General features: G+C 48.5%; 1 protein-coding gene across 1 annotated transcript; it reads left to right on the top strand.

Annotated features, from left to right (window-relative positions):
• Window positions 1-88: 88 nt before the first annotated feature.
• On the top strand, window positions 89-19,667 carry COTL1 (coactosin like F-actin binding protein 1). Its single transcript, XM_058845972.1, has 4 exons — window positions 89-288; window positions 603-685; window positions 10,340-10,497; window positions 18,333-19,667. The coding sequence occupies exons 1-4, from the start codon at window positions 212-214 to the stop codon at window positions 18,441-18,443; spliced, it is 429 nt and encodes a 142-aa protein (XP_058701955.1). The 5' UTR covers window positions 89-211; the 3' UTR covers window positions 18,444-19,667.
• Window positions 19,668-22,031: the final 2,364 nt, after the last annotated feature.

The following is a 22,031-nucleotide window of genomic DNA, read 5'->3' as shown; positions in this document are numbered from 1 at the left end:
GGGCTATTGCATCACCGCGGGCCCCCCGCGCCGGGCGGGGCAGGGCCGGGCCCGGCAGAGCCATTGGCGGCGGCGGCGGCGGGGGCGGGATCGCGGATCGCGGGGCTCGGCTCGGCTCGGCTCGGCTCGCTCAGCGCCCAGCGGCAGCAGCGGCGGCCGCTGCCCCCCCAGCTCCGCGCCGCTCCGCGCTGCCCCCCTCCCCTTCGCCCCCATGGCCACCAAAATCGACAAGGAGGCGTGCAGGGAGGCGTACAACCTCGTCAGGGACGATGCCACCGAGGTGAACTGGTAGGTGGCCCCCGGCATCCCCCCGGACGGGCAGCGGCGCGCTGGGATTCCCCGTCCTCTGTCCCCGCTCCCCAAAGGGTGACTTCCACAGACCTTGCCCCCTTCTCCTCTTCCCGTCTTCTAAAAGGATGGGTTTTTTTACAATCTATTCTTCCCCATCCACTCCCTTCCCTCCTAAAGACTGTGAGTGTTCAGTGTATTCTTCGCCTTCCCTTCCCCCATTCCAAAGGGTGACTTTATTCCCCTTTCCTTTCCTCCATCCGGAAAGGTGACTTTTAACTCTGTTATTCCCCTTGTCTTTTCCCTCCTCGAAGGGTGACGTTTAAATACAATGGCTCTACAATCGTCCCTGGAGACCAAGGGGTAGACTATGAAGCCTTTAAAAGGAAGTGCACAGGTAAGCTCCGTCTCGGATGCTTCGGCCCCTTTCCACCCTTCCCGAGGGGCAAAGGATGGGAGGAAACTTGGGAAAATCGGGATTAGTGCTGCTGCTTCCCCGTGCCCGCCCTGTCCGGCAGGATCGCGTTTCCAGCTCCACAGAGTGCAACTCCCTCAAGTCCATAGTCCAGCGGGTTCTTTGTCTCACCCTTAGACTTAAAGTCCTTCGGGCTCTTTCTCCCCTCTCTGCACAATCTTTAGAGCTCGGTTATAAACCAGATAAAACGCGTGATAAGCACCGGCCGCCTTGTTTGGCAAGGCAATTTCAGAGCAAAACCGACTGAGTTGTGGCTAGAAAGATGCGGTCATACAGATCGTTGAGAATGAAACACTTATAAAATTCTTCTGAAAATCACAGCGCTACAGTGGCTGCAGGTGGAAGGCTTGCTGGGGATTTTTAGGAGCAGGAAACCTGAGCGGAGGGTGGTGATGGCAAAGCTGGGCTGGAACAATACAGCCCTGCAAACAATCGCAGATGTGGCCTTGCACAAGCGCAACTGTTGCGGCTCCAGGTTTAAACGTGGCACTCGATTGTTGAGCTGCGGGCTGTGGAACGTTCAGGGCAGGAACAAAGCCTGGGGAAAATGAAAATGAATTGAGGAGTGTTTAACTTCGTCTGGTCGTGACTTTTGATGAGTTTCACAAAAGCGGGTTTTGGTTTTTATCTCTGTTTTCCTCCCATCTTGGCTGCTAGTTAACAATGTCACCGAGTGAGGTGAGATATTATTTTTTTACTAATACTGGATTATAAAAAGTCTTCCTCACTCAGCCAGCATCAAGTGCAGTCAAATGCTATGATTCACCTGTATTTTCAGAATTCCGTGTCTGAACTGTGGAGGAATTGTGTTGAGCAGTCTCAGTCCTCTGAAGGTGGGGCAGTTCCCAGGAACACCTCGGGGAAACAGCAGTGCCTGTCCCCAGGGCTTGGCTGTGCTTTATGGAGGGGAAGGGGAGAACTCCCAGGAACGGAACTGAGGGTGGGACAGGTCTGATCAATCACAGGAGAAAAGTGTATCTTAGTCCTTGGAAAGGAGCTGTGAAATGAAGATGATTTAGGCTCTGCTCTGATGTTGGCTGTGGGGTCTCACTGAGATCAACGCAGCCACTCGTTTCCAGCTGTTCTTGAGAACCTGCAGGGAAAACTCTCAGAACTGAGAACGGTCCTGTTGTGGTTGGTGTCAGAAGAGCTGATCACTGCACTGCAGGAGCTCCTTCCCACTCAACTCTCTTCAGTGGGCAACAGAAGGGAAAAGCAATTACCTGGAATCCAGGGAATCCCGGGGCTCAGCACTTTGGAAGTTCATGGCAGCAGTTAATCGTTCCCTTGGGAAGTCAGCAACTTCAGGATCTGAGTGCCATGCTCTCCGTCTCCTCTCCTGCCCAAGATAACTGAGCATCCCCCGTGTCTCCAGACACCTGAAGCTTGCAGGGAAACTGTCCCCATATATTTTCTCTCCCTGCCTTTATACTGTCCATGTCTTTCTTTTTGTCTGAGCTGATTTTTAATGTTTTTTTTCTGGATGGGACCCCCTTAAAAACTTCCTCTCCTCCATCCTGTGGTGGAAGGAATCCTTTTCTGGAGTGGCTGAGCAGGCAGAGGGGCTTTGGCAGAGCGTGGGCACGAGCTGGGCTGGATAGGATGAGGATGACAAATAGTGGGGGCACACACTGCACTCTCGAGCGTGGCCACATCTGTGTGCTTAACAGGGTTTAGAAACACGGTGTTCAAACCAAGCTGGACCCAATACTGAAGCATTTTTGCAGAAAAAAAAATGGAATATCCTATATTTTAGAAATAATCCCAGTAAGGGAAGAGTTAAATACAGGGCACTTGTGGGGTAGGCTGTGGCCTATTGCTACCCTTTAATGGGGAGATAAATTCCTTAGAGCTGCTCCATTGCTCCCTTTCCCTTCTTTCACTTTCCCTTGGTATCCAGCTGCTGAGGGCTGCTCCCTGGCAGACCAGGGCCAGAGCCACCTCTGGAGCACAGCTGTTGGAGGCTTTAAAAAAAGAGGCAAATTGAGGTGCCTGCTCCTTGGCTGAGAGCTGAAAAGGATCTTCCTCCACCCACGAGTTTCGGTGCTGCAGTTGGGGAAGGAAGAGATGCAAGTTTTGGAGCCTCCATCTGTGCAGAAACCTTCACCTGGCCTGCTGGAATAGTCAGGAATCAAACCTTGTGCCAGCAGTGAGGTTGGGGCTTTCCTTCCCATCTGGAAGAAAGTAGTAGAGTTGGTTGGAATATTTCTACTGAAACAAAGTCAGTATAGAAGAGTAGCAAGGGATGGGAAAAGCTGTTAAACATTATTTCCTCTTGATGCTACATCTCTTTCCTCCTGGTCTCTTCCACCTCCTTTTACATTTCACTGGAGGGAAGAAGAGCTGCTACCAATGCAAACAGCTTCAGAAAATGAGATGAAAAGTTTAAAAAACCTTGGTATCAGAATAAACTATCTTGTTTTGAATTCCTGTTGTGTGAGAAACACTGCCCTGAAAGCCACAAAGTGCTGCAGCTGCCTCTGGTAGAAGCTGAGCATCATTTGGTGGCTGGAGGCAAGAGCAGGAGCTGGGATTGCAAATCTCAGCGTGCAGAGAGTCACCGTCAGAGCTCGCTCTGTTCCACCCTCTTCACCAGCTGTTTCTGAGCTGCAAACATCCCTGTGCCTCCTTTCTTTAAGAACCATTCTTATTAAATCAAGTGGTACACATAGCTCCGGCGTTGGGCGGGTCCCTGTGTGCCGATTGCTGTGGCTCTGGCACAGGGAAGGGCTTTGGTGCCAGTTTGGAAGATGTTTGCCTGTGGTGGATGCCCTGCCTTGTGCAGGGACAGAGGTCAGGGGGCTGGAAGGGGCTCTTGGTAACAGGGCTGTATTTTTGCTTTTTTCCCCGCTGTCCATAACCCTTTCCATGCCCATCACTGACCCTGCAAACCTCCTCGGGGAACCAGAGTGGCTGGGGACAAAGGGAAAGGAGGGAAACTGAAATTGCTTCTTTAGAGGAAGTAGCAGTTGAGGGAGGCCTTAGCAGAAAGCAGCTCTGCACACTCCCAGCCCTGCTCTGGGGCTGCTGGAGGAGCACACGTGGCAGAGCTGCTGAGCTGGGGCAGTGGGGCCCATGCCCTGAGCCAGGAGCTGCTGCTGCCCCTGCTGTGGGCTCATTCCTCCTCTGCTGAACTCTCAGAGACACGTCCCACATCAGACCTGCATCCAACAGATCTGCTGTGGGGGCCGTTTCTTCCTTAGGTCTGCACTAAGCTTTGTGTAGGATCAGAAAGGTTTAACAAACAGCATCACTAAACTATCCTGCTTTTCCCATCCCCATTTGGGGTCAGCAATTGCCACTCTTAGAGGAAGGAAACATGGGAGGAAGAGTTTCTTCAGTGCCCTTTTGTTCAGGGTCCTGGGGTGATTCTGCAAACACAGCCTGAACCCTGGACTTCTGTGTGTCAGTGTCTGTCATGCTGCTGCTGTCAAGGTCTGTTTGTCTCAAGACAACTCAAACACTGCCTGGGAGGACCAGATCCTGCTGTAGAGCCAGGAATTCATCTTCTCTGTCCTCCAAAGGCCAGCCCCCTGAGTGTGAGCACCTCTCCTCCAGCCCATCCCGAAGTAAAGCCAGGGAAGTTGGTTTAAGCCCCTGGCACATCCTGGTGTGACTGGCAGGTGGCTGCTGGGGGCTCTTCCTCTTGCAGTCCTGCCCCATGGCCAATGTCCTGCCTGTGCTGGTCCTTGTCTGACCCAGAGGGTCTGGAGCCCAAGGTCGAGGACATTCCCTGTGTCAGGGTCACTAAACACTCCATGTAGACACCCCCTGTGTCTTCTGGCTGGGACTGTTTTGGTTGGGCTTAACAGCACAGATTACCTCTGCATTAAACAAGGACTTAATTCAAGGCTTCTGATCCATTTTACTTCCCAGTTCCAGCTCTTGCCTCTGCAGATGGCCTGGCTCCAGAGGAAGCATTAATTTGGTGGTTAGCACGACGTGCCATCAGTACACTTTGAAAAAAAAGCAGCTGAGCTGGTGCATTTGGAGCCAGAAAGAGATAAAGAGTTGAAGGTTATTGTATGGAAGGATGTGACAGCTCTTAGGATTTATTTTTTTTTTAAATGTTTTTAATTTCAACGTCTTATAACTGGGCTGGTGATGCTGCTGCCGAGAAGAGTGGAAGGAGTTACAAGTGAAATGACATCCTGTGGAACTTTTGTGTGTGTGTCTGTTGTACCTGACTGCCCTGGACATCACCTCAGTGTTTGTATTATGAAGCAGCAGAGCATCACATTGGCTCTGTCTGTGGTTTAATTTCATTTTTTTTAATGTGTATTCTGCCATTAAGCAATGGAGTGGTGGGAAGACTGTATTTCCCCCCCACCCCACCCTATGCCATATGTGAACAGCTGTTTTCAATGCATCTCTGACAAAAGAAATAATGAGCCTTTTATTTGGAAAGCCCCAGTCCAGATAAATAATTGCAATGACAGCATGAAATGGGATAGTTATTCATGTGTCTGAAAAGATCAGCCCAAAACCACACTGGGCATTCAGCAGCAGGAAGAACAGAAAATCTTTGGTCTGAATTAAATCCCCTATAAAATCATTTGGGGGTTGACATAAAGTATTAGAAAATAGAAATAGAATTGGCTCCTAATAAAAATACAAGTTTTTTGGGGTTTAGACCAATTGTCCCAGAAAGCCTGGGCTGCACATTAAAAATGCAGGAGCTGTGAGTTGAGAGATCACCAAGGTTACATTGGCACCTGTGGTTGTAGGAAAGATTTGTAAAAACACACGAGGACATATAATGAGATAGGTGCTTATCTGCATTTGGCTGCATCTTAAGTTGCTAAAATGGGCCTTGTAAATCAATCTCCTACTGCTTTTGTTTTTCCTCCTCAGTGTTCATCTCTCCTGCTTTCCCTTACTGGCTATTTAAAGGGAGACCTGGGGCCACGGGTGGCTTATGGAATTTGTCACCGTGCCCCTGTGCCCTCCCTGCCTGTGAGGAGCGCTCCTGGCAGGGTCACAGCGCTCTCCTGGCCACCAGCTGGAGCCCAGGCTGGGACAGCCTGTGGGTTTAGGGAATATTCTCACTGATCTTGGTGGGAGTAACTCAGCAGCTCCTTGTTTTTGTGATGTTTAATTAAAATGTCCTGGTTGTGGCTGTGCCTTTGCGCTCCCGTGGGGGGCACAGGAGCAGGGGAAGAAGAGCTTTGTACCTTTTGCCTTCCCTTTGTTTTGGGCCCTGCCTTCTGACCAACCAACACCACCATTCCTCCCTTCAGGGGAGACTTGGGTCCCCTTCTGCTCCCACTCTGCCCCCAGTGTCCCCCCAGGTCAGGAGAGAAGCCGTGACTGTCACTGGGGTACCAGCAGCCCCCTGGTGCTTCACTGGAGCAGAGAAGGGGTGTGAAATGACTGTGGGGTCATTTTCCCCGTGCACTCGTGTCCCTGCACTCACAGCAGCCACCCCGAGTCACCTGGAGAGGGTTTGGTGCCCCAGCAAAGCCCTGGGGTGGCCCTGGGGTGGCCCTGGGGTGGCCCTGGGGTCAGCCACATCTGGGATTAATTCACATTAATGAACACGTTGGGGTGGAGCAAGGCAGCCCTGCACGAGATCTGTGGGATTTGTGCGGGGTTTAAGAGGAAAAAACAGTGTAGGAAGAGGTAGGGAACGTTTCTGTCTGCACTTGTAGCCACGTGATCACGAGGCTGACTGAAGAGGTGGAAAATTGACAAATTAATCTAAAATTAATTCAATTGAAGCAAACAAATTAAATCTTCGTGGAACCTGTCATGCGCTGTAGTAATTCATGTTGGACAGAAGACAAAAGCGGGTCAGGCCATCACCTGCCTTGCTGCCTGTGACCTTGGTTCAGCAGGCAGGTGAGGCTGGGAGCTGTGTTTTTATCGTGGCACATCTCTGCCTTGGCCATTCAGAGCCTGAGAACCGTGATGGTTTGTCAGGGTATTTCTTTCCTGCAGTTATTATCTTTTACTGATGACTCACTGCATTTTAACCTAATGGGGAAATTTTTCAGTGCAGCTGAACCAAAGCACTTGAGTGGAGGTAGAAAAAGGGAAAGCTACCATGAAGGAAATCTCTGTAGTTTGGCATTGAGCTTTGTTGACAGCCAAGGGTAGCTTAATCAGTATATTTGGAAAATCCTGCCTTAGTGATAAACAAAGAGTTTGGAGAGAAATACCAAGTGATGCTCGTTAAGGCATTCATTGAGCTGCTCATTGTTTGTCCAGCCATTGTGAAAGGAGTCGTGGTATTAATTGAATTAACATTGTTAATTTCTGCCGTTTGCATCTTGTGCAATCTCAAAGCTGCTATTTCCATTCTCCCCAGGTCAGTTATTCACTTCTCTCTGCCCTGAAATTCATGTCTCAGTGGCTGGGAAAGGGGTTGCACAGCCCTGGGCAGGATTTCCTCTTTCAGGGGAATCTACGCTGCCTCTCCCTGATTTGTTCTGCTCCCCTCACTCCCAGCAAGCTCCTAAATCCACCAGGAGGGGTTTTGTGTGAGGAGGGGGTGGCGGATGTTAATGCCTTGAGATTTCTCAGGGAATTGGCACTGATGGCATTGATGACTTCTGGCAGGGCAGAACTGATTAACTGTGAAAGAGGAAATCTGGGAGTAGGAAAGAACTTGCGTTTTGATCCCCTTATCACTCCGAACACGCTTCAGACTAATTGTGAAACCCAGCCACTTCTGCTCGGGGATTTTGACCTGCAGTTGGAGAGGCTTATACCCAGGCTGAGCTGAAAACCTCTCCATCCGTCCCTGATGCCCTTTTAGGAACAGAGAGATGTTAATTGCTCAGGGCTGCGATTCAGCTTTGTGTGCAGCGCCATTCACACACAGCACAGCGAGCTGAGGCATCACATTTGTGCCAAACAGCCTGGGCTGAGAGCTGTGGCAGCTGAAGAGCCTGCTCTGCCTCCAGGAGGGATAAAAACTCCGTGGGGAGACAGGACCCAGCTGGGGTGGGACCCCTTCAAGCCCCCACAAGTGGAGCAGCCCAGGAAAAGTCTGCCCAAGAGGTGACTCAGAGCCCCAGTCCAACCTCAGCTGCTCATTAAACTCACTGGAACTCAACACGGTGAAGTAAGAGTTGTTCATGCTCAGGTGATCTCATGGATAAAAGCTGGAATTGCTGGATTTGGCTCTCTTTAGTGTCACAGAGCTGCTTTAACCAGCATGGGCCAGCACTGGAAGTTCTGCTGAGAAGCAAATCCTGCTGCCAGTGAGATGTAGGCTCATATAAAGTTGAAATTATTCTGACAGAAAAGTTCACAGAATCCCAGAATGGTTTGTGCTGGAAGGGGCCTCAAAGATCATTTTGTTCCACTCCCTCTGCCATGGGCAGGGACACCTTCCACTGTCCCAGGTTGCTTCAAGCCCCATCCAACCTTGCCTTGGACATTTCCAGGCATGAGGCATCCCTGGAACTTCCTCTCCGTGCTGCTATGAAAAAGCAATGGTTTTTCACATTCATTATATTTTTCTATTATCTTTATTATAAAGATATTTATAATCTGGGTATATTATTATATACCCAGATGACATATTTGCATCCCAGTGTATATATGTATATATTTATATCCCATGGCTCTGTGACAGCCTTTGTTACCAGGGGCAGGGATGAAATCCTGCAGGCTCAAGGTGGGACCCAGGGCTCCGTGGGAAGGGCAGTGACACCACTGCAGTGCAGGAGCACTCCATGACATTAAAGGGCCTTCCCAGACTGTTCCCAGAGGATTTTCTGGGAGCACAGAGCAATTTTCACAGAGCAATTCTGGGCAGAGCGTGGCCTCCTTTGCTGTCAGAGCTGGGGAAGCAAGGCTTGCTCCTGGATCTGTTAATTGTAACGTTAGGGGATTTACTGTCTCGCTTCACCTTGGGTATTTCCTGGCTGTCGCTTCGTTTATGGCTCTAATCAATCTTGGGAAGAGGATTTACTGTCAGAACCAGGAGTCTCCACGTGCATTTCTTACACTTACAGTAGCAGGGTAACTGAGAGAGAAGTTTTGTTTGCCTGCATTGTTGATACACGACTCTTTCTCTCCTTCCAAAGATCCATCTGGATTTTTCCTCTGAATAATATCTTCCTCTTTGTTTCAACTTTGAAATCTTCAGAGGATTTTGTTCTGGACACTGCACTGGCTCACACACCTCCCTACATCCATTTTCCAGTTTGCCCAGTATTACTCAGTCAGTGACCAAAAAATAAAAAAGATCAGGGTGAACAAAACAGGGAGAGCAGATTTTTTTTTCAGATTTAAAAAAGTCTTCTCTTTTGCCAAGGGGAATTTGTCTTTGTCAAAACTTTGGCAAATCAAAGTGTTAAAGAAGCTCTGAGATATGTCAGGCTGTGGAGAATATCCCAATTTTATTTTTTTTTTAAAGACAGATTTCTAGCAGCTTATTTTCTGGGGATGAGCAATTTTTAGAGCTGCTTCTCCCCTGTCTCCAGAGCTCCTGGGGCTGTCCTGGCTGCTCGTGGAGAGTGCTGGGGATGTTGGCAGCCATTCCTACACCTGGAGCCCACGTTTTCACCTGGCAATTAATCAACCCAGCAAATCCCTCTGAGGCACATTGAACTGGTCACAACAAGTGTGCCAGGATTACCAGGAGTCTGCTCAAACAGCAGGTTTGTTCTTCTGGTTTGAGTCACCTCCCTTCAAGGGCCTCGAGCGACCTCTGAGAGATGAAGAATTGATTAGGATGATTAGGAATATTCCAGAATTGCACAAGTGTCCATCTGCTCTGCTTTCTGCCCCTCCTGGTGGGAGGCTCCAGCATCCCTTGGAGCCTGGGGATGCAGGGGGACGGTGCTCCTGACCAGGAAGGCTTCCAGCCCCGCTCTGTGAGTCACCAGGAGATGGAGGAAGGAGCTCTCTGAGATAAGTCTACAAGGCTGTCACACATATGGCCAGGCTGAATTAGTCTGCTGTGATGCAGCACAAACCTGCTGTGAAACAAAGATCAGCACAGTTCTAAAATCCAGGACTTTTCCCTCCAGGGCTTTGGAAGGAGTAGAAAAATGCACCTGGGCAAGTAATTGCAGATTTTTCTTTTCCTCCTTTTCCTCCCTTCCTTCTTGTAAACTCATACTACAAGTGAGCCAGAAATGGATGGAAGGAGGGAGAAAGATCAGATTTGCACAATGGCCAGTTTCTGGTAATGTTATAAAATGTGTCCCTAATCCTGCTATTCTGTAAGAGACACCAGGGTATCACTTTCCTCCCTTCTTCACCAGACCTACAGATGAATCATTTGGCTGAATGTGTAACTGGGGTTAGCTCTGTGCTCTTGACCTGCCTGCTGACTGCATTTTAGCCATTTCCACTGTGATGTGGGGTGTCCAGCACAGCCAGTTTCCTCCCAGCAACTCGGAGAACCCAGAGGAGCCTAACACAGGCAAAGCACACCTTGCTAGCACAGGGCATATGAGCAGAGCCCTGTACTGCCCCACAATTCCCAAATGCTGGCACTGAAATATGGCATCAGTGTCTTGCCCTGGTGTTTGGCAGCAAGAGGCTCCCCCTGGAAAAGGGGAAGGCAGGGATGCTCCTGGTTTTAATCAGTTTGTCCCTTTTTTGCCTCCGCAGATGATGTGCGATTGTTCGGCTTTGTCCGATTCACCACCGGCGATGCCATGAGCAAGAGAGTCAAGTTTGCCCTCATCACCTGGATTGGAGAGGATGTCAGTGGCCTGCAGAGAGCCAAAACTGGGACTGACAAGACTCTGGTCAAGGAAGTAGTACAGGTAACCTCTTCCTTATGCTCCTACCCAGCAGCTCCCATCTCTGTTTCTGTACAAACACCAGCAGGAGGGAGGGAGAGGGAAGGATTGGCTCGTCCTCCAACTTAGGAGTTAATCCTTTGAAAAAGAAGACAGTTTCCTGTTGCCTGCCTTCCTCCTAGGAAGGCTTAACATCTGCCCTTGGAGCACTCAGGCATAAAGAAGCACCTTTTGAGCTCAAGGCTGCCTTAGCTATTTCATGAGGAGGGAATTTATGCACTCCCCTCCTCTCACCCCTGAGATGTCTCACATCCCCTTCCTTCATATGGAAACAATCCCACACTGAATGATCATGAGCAGTATTAAGCAGGTAAAATTAAACAGGAAAACCCACACCCTTGTTTAAACTTCCCTGGAGGCCTTTTGTCTTTGCCCAGTGAATTTGTGGAGTTAATCACCCAAAGTCTGAAGTCCCTATCGTACCAATTAGCTAACTCTTAATGGCTAACTAGATGTGAACAGGCTTTGTTTGGCCTTGGGTGTAGCAGGGGAAAGAGAAATGTGCTCAGTCCAAGTGAGAACAAACAACAGCCAGCAGAGAAGTGACTCCAGGGAGGCTGCACAGAACCAGAGCTGAAACCTGGCTGTGCTGGAGAGGATGGTGATGCTTGGGATGTTTCTTCTGGAGAAGTATTTAAAGCAGCATTTTCTCTTCCAATGAAACATAGAACCAGCTCACCAGAGCCTTGGAAATGGTTTTGTTTATGCTCTTGGAGAACAGGCTGATGATTAAATTCATCTCCCTCAATAACTGAGCTCTTGTCTCTGTAAAGAAATCTCCCAACAGGACACTGTGAAGGGTGAGAATGAAGCCCCCCTCAGCTCTTTGGTAGTTTATATGATACAGAAGATTACATTTTGATAAGAAGAATGAAGAAGACAACACATTCCTGTCCTTCCAGAAGATAAATTCTGGTGCTAGGTCTTTCAGAATGACAATGACTCAGAGGGGTCTGTTCTACAAAGAAACTTCCAGAATGACACCTGGGAGATAGGAAAGCAAGTTTCTGCTCATGGGAAGCAGCTGAAACTGTAATTGTAGCTGAAGACAAAATTATAGAGTACTAAAGAATGAGTCTTATGTGAGTCACTAAGCCCAAGATTTTCTTTAAAATCGGTTTAGACAATGTATTCCTGTTGAGTTGAATAGCATTCCTGAGCACTGTGCTCAGATCTGTCCCTAGGTCTGTTACATATAATTTGCAATTTCACTTGCTTCATCTTTGATTAGTAGTCTGTACAAGTTAATAATCTGGTGGAGCATTAACCATTCTTGGCTGTTACTTAAAAGCTTTCATATTCCAATTAGTCTGTACTAAAATAAAAACCAATACAACTGGTGCTTGATGCACTTTTACTGAGCAACCTTGTCTATAAACCCCTGCAAAGCATTTCTGAATGTCACAGCAATGGTGATCTCCTGTCCAGAAGAAATTATCTTGACAATAGTTCTTGATATGCAACTGAATCCCTCTGAGTGCAGTGAGATAAAAGCAGAACTATTTTCTTCTTTTTATGCCTGTGACCTTGCAGATAATCTGTCAAAATAAACAAGGACAAGAAAATCCAACTGAAATCTAATGGAGGGAATTTATCCCAGAGCTATTTCACTCTTAGGGAAATACTTAGTGAAATTGCTCTTAGTAGCTCCCTTGACCTTCAGTCACATTCTCAATCTTATGTTTTTTACAGAGATTATTTGAGATGTGAGTTATACATAGTTATACATAAATATGCTGGGTTTTTTTTTCTGTAATGATAAACTACAAATCTGAGTCAGTGCTGGTTCATAATTTGGAATAAAAAAAAACCAAACCTCCCTAAGGAGGGAGGTTTTTGGTCCCTGAGCAGGATGTAGGTGTGGCTGGGCTCTCTGCAGCTGGACCCTGTGGAAGGGTGGCACAAGGAGGCTTTTTGTACACAAGGATCTACACAAGGAACAGGCTGGGATTCCAGAAGAGCAGCTCCTCACTCTGAGAGCCCTCAGTAAAACCTGAAGGGCTCTCACCATCTTGTTCCATTTGCCAAAGCAGCTGTGGATCTTTATTTAAGACCAAAGTGTGAGGGCATGCCTGCTTTATGTCCTGTGCTGTGCTGGGGAGCTGGGGCTGAGCTCTCAGAGCTGAGCAAACACCATAAAATGCTGCTGCTCCTGCGAGACAAAGTGAAAGCCAGCCAGCCAGCCCAGGCACCTCCTGCCAGCCCTGGGATAAAGAGGATCCCACTCAGGGATCCTTAATGGGCTCCCAGAAGCACCTGCCATGAGGAAAACACAAGGGACATTAACTGGTGAGGAGTGGATTATGAGCAAAGGGATGAACTATTAGGAAGCAGAGAGAGGAGCTGGGCTGCCCTGGCTTTTGTGTTCCTCCCTTGGAAGGGGGAGCAGGTGCTGTGAAATCCGTGGGGAGGTGGCTTGGGAAGCAGTGCTGATAGCGAGTGCAGGAGGTTGCCAGAAAACCTCTCAGGAAGAAAGGACAATTGATTTTTAGCTGTAATAACTGTAAATGACAGGGATGGATCTCATCTGCTACAAATAGCTGTAGTTTTCTGATCTCTGCTAGATGAGAGCCAGGTCTTCTGGCCCCATGTGGACCTATGCTTATTACCTCTTTAATGTTGTTGGAAAATGGGTTTTGGGTTTATTGTATTTCTTTTGGATTGTATAAAAATCCATTTAAGGAACTATCAGGAGCATTTTTATTTTTTTTTTCCCCACATCCATTTATTTTTCCATCCTTTCCTCCTTAACTCAGCTGGAAATCTTGGCTCAAGCCTGCAGCCTGGTCCAAGTAGTTCAGCTGGGAGATTAGAAGTAAGGCCAGGGTGGGGAACAAGTATTTATCTGTGTCTTCTTAAGGGTCTGGCTAAGCCCTGCTGTGTGAGACTGCTGTGCAAATGGAGACAGGGAGTAGGGGGATGCACAATTCCATCTTTTATCCACTGGGCTTCTCTCCATGCCAAAGACAGATCTAATGGGAGAAGAAGAGGCACAAAATTTCCCATTGCAGGCGGTTGCTTAAGATGTTTGGGAGATCATTTCTGGGGTGGAGCCTAAACCTACCCCTAGAACAATCTAAAGAAGTGGGAATTTATGGAACAGTGACTTCTGCCAGGCTGCATCTGTTTGGCAGCAGCAGGAGCCCCGTGTGTCACCTTGTGCCCAGGGTGACCTGGCAGATGTGAACACAGAGCCACCCCACAGCACTTTGGTCACCAGAGCCCACAGGATGAGCCCAGGCACTGGGAGTGCTGAAATGGGATGGTTTTGATGTAAACACCAAGGAACTGGAAACAGGAGTTGGTTTTCCTCTGAGTGTTCCTTCCTCTCTGTGAACTCCGTGCCCTTCATGGCTGCATTTCCTACCAGGAGATTTTAACTCTTCCTTAGGCAGGGGTCTTTTTCCTGACAGGACTGAACTCATGTCCTGCAGGACTCTCCCAGCAAAGGGACTGCCCAGCCTTTGCCAGTTTGTCTGATTTTCCATGGATTTTGACTCTTTTCTGTTTTCATCAGCACTCCTTCCCCCACAAAGTCATGTGCTCTGTTATTTCCCTAATTCATATTCAGGGTAAAACAGCTCTGTTTCTGTGAGCAAATATTCGAGGCATTTTATTCATCATTATTTTTGGTGAGGAATTCATCTGGCTGTCATGATGTCAACAGCTCTACTGAGATCCTGCTTTGCAGCTCACACCCAGATATTCTTTTTGCTCACCTTTCCCTTTTCCTCTGGATTCCTCACTGCTCTGATGATGGGTCCCAGGAGGGAGCACCCACTGATGGGGTCCCTGATCACACAGAATTCCCTGTATGTGCTTTGGTTTTATCAGTACAGAGTCCTGACCAGAAGATTAGGTAGCTAAATTAAACCAGAAGGTTTAATAGCTTTGTTAGAGGCAGTCAGGAAATCAAACTCACAGGGAGCAGCTATGTCACGGTGGCTTTGAGAGTTACTCATGAGGGTGAGTGAGATCCTGCTGGGAAGGCAAACTAAATTCTGCTTTTTGACTGTTTCTCCTGTTCTGGTTTACTATAATGACCCTACCAAATGGATTTGGATTCATCAGAACTCCCAGTCTAGAGAAGAGGGTCAGAATCAGCAGCTGCTCATCGCCCTGTGTCTGACACACAGACTTGTGACTCTTCCAGTGGGATGGAGCCCAGACAGGGAGAATTTGCAGAGCAGCTGAAATGCAGCTCCCAGCGCTGAGACAAGTGCTTGCCAGAGGTTTGGACTGGCTTCTCTCAGTGTCTGGAACTGGTCCATGTAAAATTGGCAGGGAGTAGATTTGAAGAGAGGGTTTTTGCTGAGCTTGGAGTCTGACAGCTGAGAGCAGGAGCAGGTTTGCTGTAGGCCTGGGACTCAGACCACGCTGGAAAAGAAACCTGGGAGATGTCATCTCCTCTGTTCTGCATCTGCACTGAGGATGGGGGGACCATGGGAGTGCTGACATTAAGCACAGTAGAACTGAGGGTTCTGAACATCAGCAGAAGCTGCTCCAAGCCCCAGTCAAAATAAAATAAAAAATGGCAAGAAGCTGCTCAGCTACCTGGCACCATCTGTAGCTGCTGAGAACCCACGTGTCTGTAAACTACACAAGGATTTTACTCCTGGCTTCAGGCTTCCCTGGCTGGGATTTATAAGGGCCTCTGCAGACCTAGTTTGGTACAATATCTGCACCACACAGATTTTCCCTTGGGCAATTTAGGGAAATTTTATGGCCCATATGCTAAACATTCAGGGCTTGGAAGAGGAAGAAAATCTATTCCACCCTTTTTTTTCCCCCCTTTTAGCTGGCTGGAAGAGAAGGATCGAGTTTTCTGCACAGATTTCATGCTTCCCAGGGAGGGATGCAGGCTCCTTTGCTCCTGCATGGTTGACAGGGGGGGATGGAATTCCAGAATTGTGACCCTTTGCTGTTCAGGCACAAAGAGGAGCTGGTGCCAGAGAGGTGCACTGGAGAGCCACGAGTGAACCTCAGCATTTCTGTGTCCTGTTCACTGATCTGAGAGGCAAAGCAAAGAGACTGTGCTCACTGTTGTGCCGTGAGAGTGATAAAGATAAATGGCATCATTGTTTTTGTTATCTGGAGGCTGCTGGTGACTGGGGTGAAGACAAAGGCTAGAATTCACTGGCAGGGCTTGCTGTGGCTGTAGAAAGCCTGGGGTTGTGGGGAGGAGAAGGGAAAAGGAAGTGGAGGATGTAAGATGAAGACACATGTCAGCAAATCAAGGGCCCAAGCATCAGAGTTATGCACTGTGCCTCAGGATTTGCACCCTGAACAAAAGCTCAGCCCCAGAGAGCTCAGACAGTAAATTCAGAGTGATGAGGGAGGCTGTGGCTGGAGAAGGTCAAGCAGGATGTTAAAATCAGAAATTCCAGGCACAAAACTCACCAAAAGCATCTTCCCTCCTTGGGGCCAGGCTTGAGGAGACGCTGTGCTGGGTAAGAGCCACTGTCAGGAACCGAGGAGGACCCTGAGAGAATGGAATAAAACACAGTTATTAATAGCAGTGACCCAGATTGCACTCTGAGGGTACAAATCTGGCACAAGAGGTGGCCCAGTCAGCTAAGAGGATATTTAAGAGTGGCTGGGAGCAGAACCCATCTGGCCACTGCTAGGGGGATACTGTTCATTCCTTGCAAGGTGTCTCAGTGGTGCTGATGTGAAATCGTGGCTGATGCCCACGGATCATCACCCAGGAGTCATCTGGATAAGTGTCTAGTTGAGAAGGCTGAGTAATTATATTTACTCTGTGGCACATGTAATTAATTCTCCTCTGTTTGGGCACGAGTGCACTTGCAGTTTTAATTTCAGAATCAGCTGGATTCTGCAGAGTGGGCATTGAAGAAAGCCCTCCCCACATTTATAAAATACATTTTTCATGGAATCCCTCTCAGAAATGGTTTTATGGGCCTGCCTCAGTTCTCACGAAAGCAGGGCAAAGACTCACCCTGAAATCAGGTAGTCCTGGATAATCTGCTTCCCAAGGTGAGGCAAATTTGTTAAACCTGGTACCACAGAAAAGGAATTGAAAGGGCTCAGCTCAAAACCTCAGTGAGCATCAAATAGCTGAAAATCCTGGAGCTGGTTTTAGCAAGAGCTGAGCTTTGCAGCGATCTCACCCTGGAGACCTGGAAGTAGGACACTCGTGAGCATGACTAAATCTGATGGTTTGGGCAGTTTGCCTCTTTATTCCCATCTCAGGAGAAAAAAAAAGAAAAAAAGGATTTGTTTTTCTCTAAAAAGCAGCGAAGTCTTTCCCATTTTCCCTGGACTCTGCCAAGGCGTGGCTGAGTGCCTGTGCTGTCCTCATGGCCAGAAAGCCGAGCAGTGGGTCAGGCTCCTTATTCCCTGCACTTTGTGCAGCTGCCCATCAGCCAGAGCAGGGCACACCAGGCTCCTGGAGCTGTGCAGCCACAGCAGGGGGAGGAGGAGCTGTTTTCCTCTCCATTCCATTTCTCCCAGCACATGAAAGAGGTGCTGAGGCTCTTTCACTCTGCATCCTCCTCCACCCCCTCCTGTACCCGGCTCCGATGCCAAACGGAGACCCATGAGACGCTGCCAGATAAAGAGCTCTCCCGTGGCTGAGAGTCTGAAGCCAATGAGACCCCCCCTTCCCCTTGTGCCAGGGCTGTCCCAGTGCCAGGGGACCCACACAAGGTGCCTGCAGCTCTCCCAAAGCGGTGCCTCCTTCCCCCATCACCCTCCGGGGAACGCGCTGCCCAGGGGCTCGGGCATCGCAGATTTCCCCAGACATCAAAGCGAAGCTGCTGGGATTTTAATTCATGTTTTTGGTGGAGAGCAATGGATGCTTGTGCTTGTCATGCTGGCTAAAGCTCTGTGGGCTTGGGGGAAGGGAGACTCCTGCAGTGTTCTCAGCTGTGGTTAGGAAGGGGAGGAAAATGCTAAAGCAAGCAGCCTGTTTGTGAAATGGCTGTGCACACACATGGATGCTGTGCCAGCCCTGCTGGGAGGCAGGAGGGACAGCCCCCACAAGGGAACAAATCCCCGAGGTGCCACTGCTCTGAAAAGAGCCCTAAAGACACCCTGGGATCCCATTCTGCTGGCAGAAGGGTTTTGTGTGTTCACAGCCTCACATCCCAGCACGCTGCCCGGGGCTTGCCCAGCTCCCAGGAGCTGCAGAGAGCTCTGGAGCAGGCAGAAAGCTGCCCTGAGCACACGAGTGCATTCAGCAGCGTGTCCTCAGAGGTCACAAAGCAGGGGCAGAGCCTGTGAGCAGCAGCAGCAGTGTCTGGGGCAGTGTCCTGGCTTTGGCCACAGCTGGAGATGAGGGCAGGAGGCACTAAATGCACTGTGTGTGCTCCTGGCAGCAGCCCTGTGCTCTCAGTGTCCCAGCGAGGCACTCTCCCTGCAGCTGGCAGGTGTGACACTCTGCTGCTCTGCTTTTAGGAGAAGGGGCCCTAAAAAGGGCACAGAGAGGATTAGTGACTTGCCCAAGATTATGCTGAGGGTCAGTGGCGGTCAGGAGGTCAATAATTTGGGGTGTTTTAGTTCACATACTGCTTAGGGAGCTTGACCCAACCTGGCCTGTGCATCTCCAGGAAGAGCCGCTGCACCTGCATTAGATCCTGCAGCCAGTGGCTCTGGGAGTAAATACATAACATTTTTCCAGGTTAAGTGTTGTGTTTTGCTTCACTGGCCCTCTGTCTCATCCCAGCCACAGGAGATCAGTGTATCCAGACACCCAGGGGAGTTGGATCACCCATCTTCATTCAGCTATGTAGAAAATCTCCCCCTTTTTTAACTGGCTCTTTCTTTATCTCTTGCAGAACTTTGCCAAAGAATTTGTGATCAGTGACCACAAAGAGCTGGATGAGGATTACATCAAGAACGAGCTGAAGAAAGCAGGGGGGGCTAATTATGATGCACAGACTGAGTAAAGGCAGGAACCTCCTGGCACCATCACCTGGATCTCAAAGGGAGGGCAAAGGCACAACAAACTAACACACCTGAGAGATGAGGCAACTGAACTCCCCAGCTTTCTGTGGCTGCACCTAAGAACTCCCTGTTTTGCATACAGTGGACTTTTATTTTCATTCTCACTCTCATGAAACATTCCTCCCTGGGGCTCTGTTTTTCTTTTTTTCCCCCCTTTTTTTTACTCATAACTGTCCGTGTTCTCGCACCTGTGGAATTTAGGTTTGACTCTGCTTTGGTCCTATTCAGCCCTGTGTTTGTAGAGGCTTGCCACTGTGTCCTTCTTCATGTCTGTGTGTTTTTCTTGGGCTCAACCTGGTCTCTGAGGGAAGAAAGTTTTGGGGGAGTTCTGAACATCGATTACTTTAATTTTTGAAAAATCTGTTCTGACTGATATTCTTGGGAATAACATTATTTGCTGTTCTAGGCTCAGCTTGAGATGACTTCCCTCAATCTTTGATTAAATCATCTAAGCAGAAATGTCCAGCTGAGATGTTATCTAACAGCTTAAACAACAAAGCCAACAAACAAAAAAAAAATTTCTTTGACTCCTGATAAATGGGAATAAATTTGCCTTAAATGTTGCTTGACAGTTGCTATGCTCTGTGCTGCATCTCTGTCCCTCCCTCTTAAAAATAAGATCCACCACAATCCTAAAGTGGGTTTTGTTGCTTTTTGGAGGTATCACAGCACAGTAAACTGAGGGGCTTAGAAATGTCTGGACACTTGGTCACTGTTTTGTGTATGTGGGTCTCTGGGTTTGTATTTGACTTTCCTAATGCTGGGGCTCAGGAGGTGAAACTGAAATGCATAGATTTCCTTTTTCAATGATGTCTGAAAAAAATAGCAGCTGCTGAATCCTGCCCTGCCCGTGTCCCCCCAGGTTATTTTGCAGTTAAACACAACATCTTCAGTTCTTTGGGGTCTTTGGCAGTGAACATCCTCCAGCTGGGACCAAGGGATGGAGCAGGGCAGCTCCATCCCAGCTGGGGTTAAATATTCATCAGCAGAGGCCCAGAGAGAACCTGGGCTCAGTTTGGCACCAAACTGTTTGTGGGGGCTTCTTTGTATGGCTTTTGTTTCTCCATCAAAGGTGACTGTCCCCAGAATGATGTGTTGGGAGAGACTGTGGGGCTTGGCAGTCAGCGCTATAAATCCATTACAGAAATAAATGTTTTTCAAGAACAGTACTCAGCAACTCTGTTTTCATTTACCTTCCCTGCAACAAGCCCATATTTAGGAGGTTTCTTAACCCTTGGTGTAAAGCTTTGAGCTCCTGCAATCTTGGGGCTGTTGGGAGAATTAAACACTGGTTTAGATGTAAAATGATCCCAGTGCCTGCAGCCCTTGTCTGCTCATCTCTGCTCCGAGAGGCAGAGGTGAGCACAGTGCACCTGACACACTTTCTGTTCAGCAGCTCTACATCTCCATTTCCAGCACCAAAGTACCAAGTGGGAATTGTAATTAGGTCAAAGAGAATTTGACAGCCAGGGAAAATAAGTGTAGAGAGGTCAGGAACAGATTTGGGAGCAAGAACAACACTTTCAGACAAGTTTTGCAGCTTCCTGCACAGGGTTTACACAGGGCATTACAATTCTGGACAAGACTTCCTAAACCTTGCCCTGAAAGAAGGGAAATAGTTGTTTTTTACAGGAGTGACAGCAGGGACAGGCAAAGCTAATGGGAAGGAGCTTTGCAGAGAGCCTGTGATGCTCTGAGGCTTTGCCTTACTGGCTCAGGGATAAACTTTAATTTGACACCCTGTGGCACAAATCTCAGCCTGGTTTTGAAGCCTGGCAGCACCATCACAAGAAATTCATCGGCAAATTCAAGCACCAGCTGTGGTGGGGGCTCAGGAGGGAGCTCAGCAGAGGCAAATCAGCCTTCTCAGCCTTGTAAGGCATCTCAGCAAGACAAATGGAGAGCTGGGTCCAGGGATGGAGGAAGTGGAGGCATCACCCTGGCTCTGGTTGCTTTGTTATCCTTAACCCAGTTCTTAGAAGATGAAAAACCTCATATTCCCTCTTGGAATAACCTCTGTGGTGTACTGGCACGTGGATTCTCATGCTGGCCACAGGAATATCAGGTTTGCAGGCACTAGTGCAGCATTGCATGAGCAACACATGAGAAAAATGAGTAGGAATTACTGATTTGTGCTATGAGGATAAATCCTTATGGGGGGGGAAAAAAAAAATAATGTAGCCTAATGAATGAGAGTAATAACAGAGAATCAGTAGGGTTGGGTTTTTTCCAGACTCAATTTAATCTTTTAGGGCAGGCTATGTGGGGATACCACCCTGCTGATGGCATGAGGAACTTTGTGGGGAAAAGCTGGGAGGAGATGCACGGGAGCATTGCTGCTGCTCTGCCTCTGGCCTCGCTGGGTCAGTGCTGAAAACCCACCAGGGAGTTCTTGTTTGTGCAGTCCTGTCCCTCTGCCAGCACTGCAACAGCCAAGTTAATCAAGTCCCTGCTTGTCAGAGCCTCAGTCAAACAGAAGATTATCTTGGTCACAAAGAATGTCCTGGAAACACACCCAGCCCAAGCTGATGAATGCACATCCCAGGGGGGGATGCTTGGGAGAGCTTGGGACAAAAAGTGTTTCCAGAATTAAATGTTTCATTCTCTCTGTACTTCTCATTCCTGAGGAGTAACCTGAATTAGCCATTAAACGGCTTTGTTGATTATACTTCAGTATTGGGAATGGTTTTCATTTCCCTCAGGAGAGTGACTTTACTGGTGCTATGTCGAGCCTTTTCACTGCTGGTAGGAGCAGCTCAGCTGGCCCAGGGGCTGCACAAGCCTGGGGTAACTCACAATCTGTTCTGCAGCCTAAAACTCATCTCTGGGGTCTGCTCCTGCTCGGCTGGGGAAGTCCTTACCCCACAGTGTTTGCAGGCATTCTCCTTCTGTGCTTACAATTAATACTGAGAGAAACAATTGGCAAAAAGAGCAGCAGAAAGGCTGGGACTCGAAGAGCAAAAGCTTGAGATCAATTATTTGTGGTGTGTTTGGGATCTCACACTTGGCATATCACAAGAGCAGAAAATAAATTGGAATTTGTCTCTGTTCTGAGACCCCAGGGGAGCTGAGTGGCTGCTCTGATCAGATGCATCAGGGACTCTGCTGTGGGTTGTATTTTCACCCCGAGTGGTGGAGACAAAGAAGGAATTGATAATGCCTATTTTTGCTGTAACGCTGCTCATCAGGAGCTCCCAGAGAGTTTCAGGAAGATTGGAATCACAGAATCATTAGGGTTGGAAATTCCAAGATCATCAAGTCCAACCTTTGGCCCAACAACACCATGTCACCTGAACCAGAGCACTGAGTGCCATCTCCAGCTGCTCATGGAACAATTCCAGGGATGGTGACTCCACCACTTCCAACACCTGACAATCCTTTCAGTGAAGAAATTCCTCCTGAAAATTGTATTTTTACTTACTGACATAAACCAGACTGCACTAACGTTCCTCATGGAGCACAATATCCATGTTCAGCAGGGTCCTTTCACCATGGAGCAGGAATAGCAGCCCTGGCAATTTGAGCTCTGG

The sequence above is a fragment of the Poecile atricapillus genome, chromosome 10 (assembly GCF_030490865.1).
Source record: "Poecile atricapillus isolate bPoeAtr1 chromosome 10, bPoeAtr1.hap1, whole genome shotgun sequence".
Taxonomy (NCBI): domain Eukaryota; kingdom Metazoa; phylum Chordata; class Aves; order Passeriformes; family Paridae; genus Poecile; species Poecile atricapillus.
Note: the sequence above shows the minus strand (reverse complement) of the source record. Positions and strands in the feature narration are given on the sequence as shown.

Excerpts from the sequence above, each read along its gene's own strand:
- COTL1 (XM_058845972.1), top strand. The coding sequence starts at position 212 with ATGGCCACCAAAATCGACAAGGAGGCGTGCAGGGAGGCGTACAACCTC. Across the intron at positions 289-602 it reads GATGCCACCGAGGTGAACTG|GGTGACGTTTAAATACAATG; the intron begins GTAGGTGGCCCC and ends CCCTCCTCGAAG. Across the intron at positions 686-10,339 it reads CTTTAAAAGGAAGTGCACAG|ATGATGTGCGATTGTTCGGC; the intron begins GTAAGCTCCGTC and ends TTGCCTCCGCAG.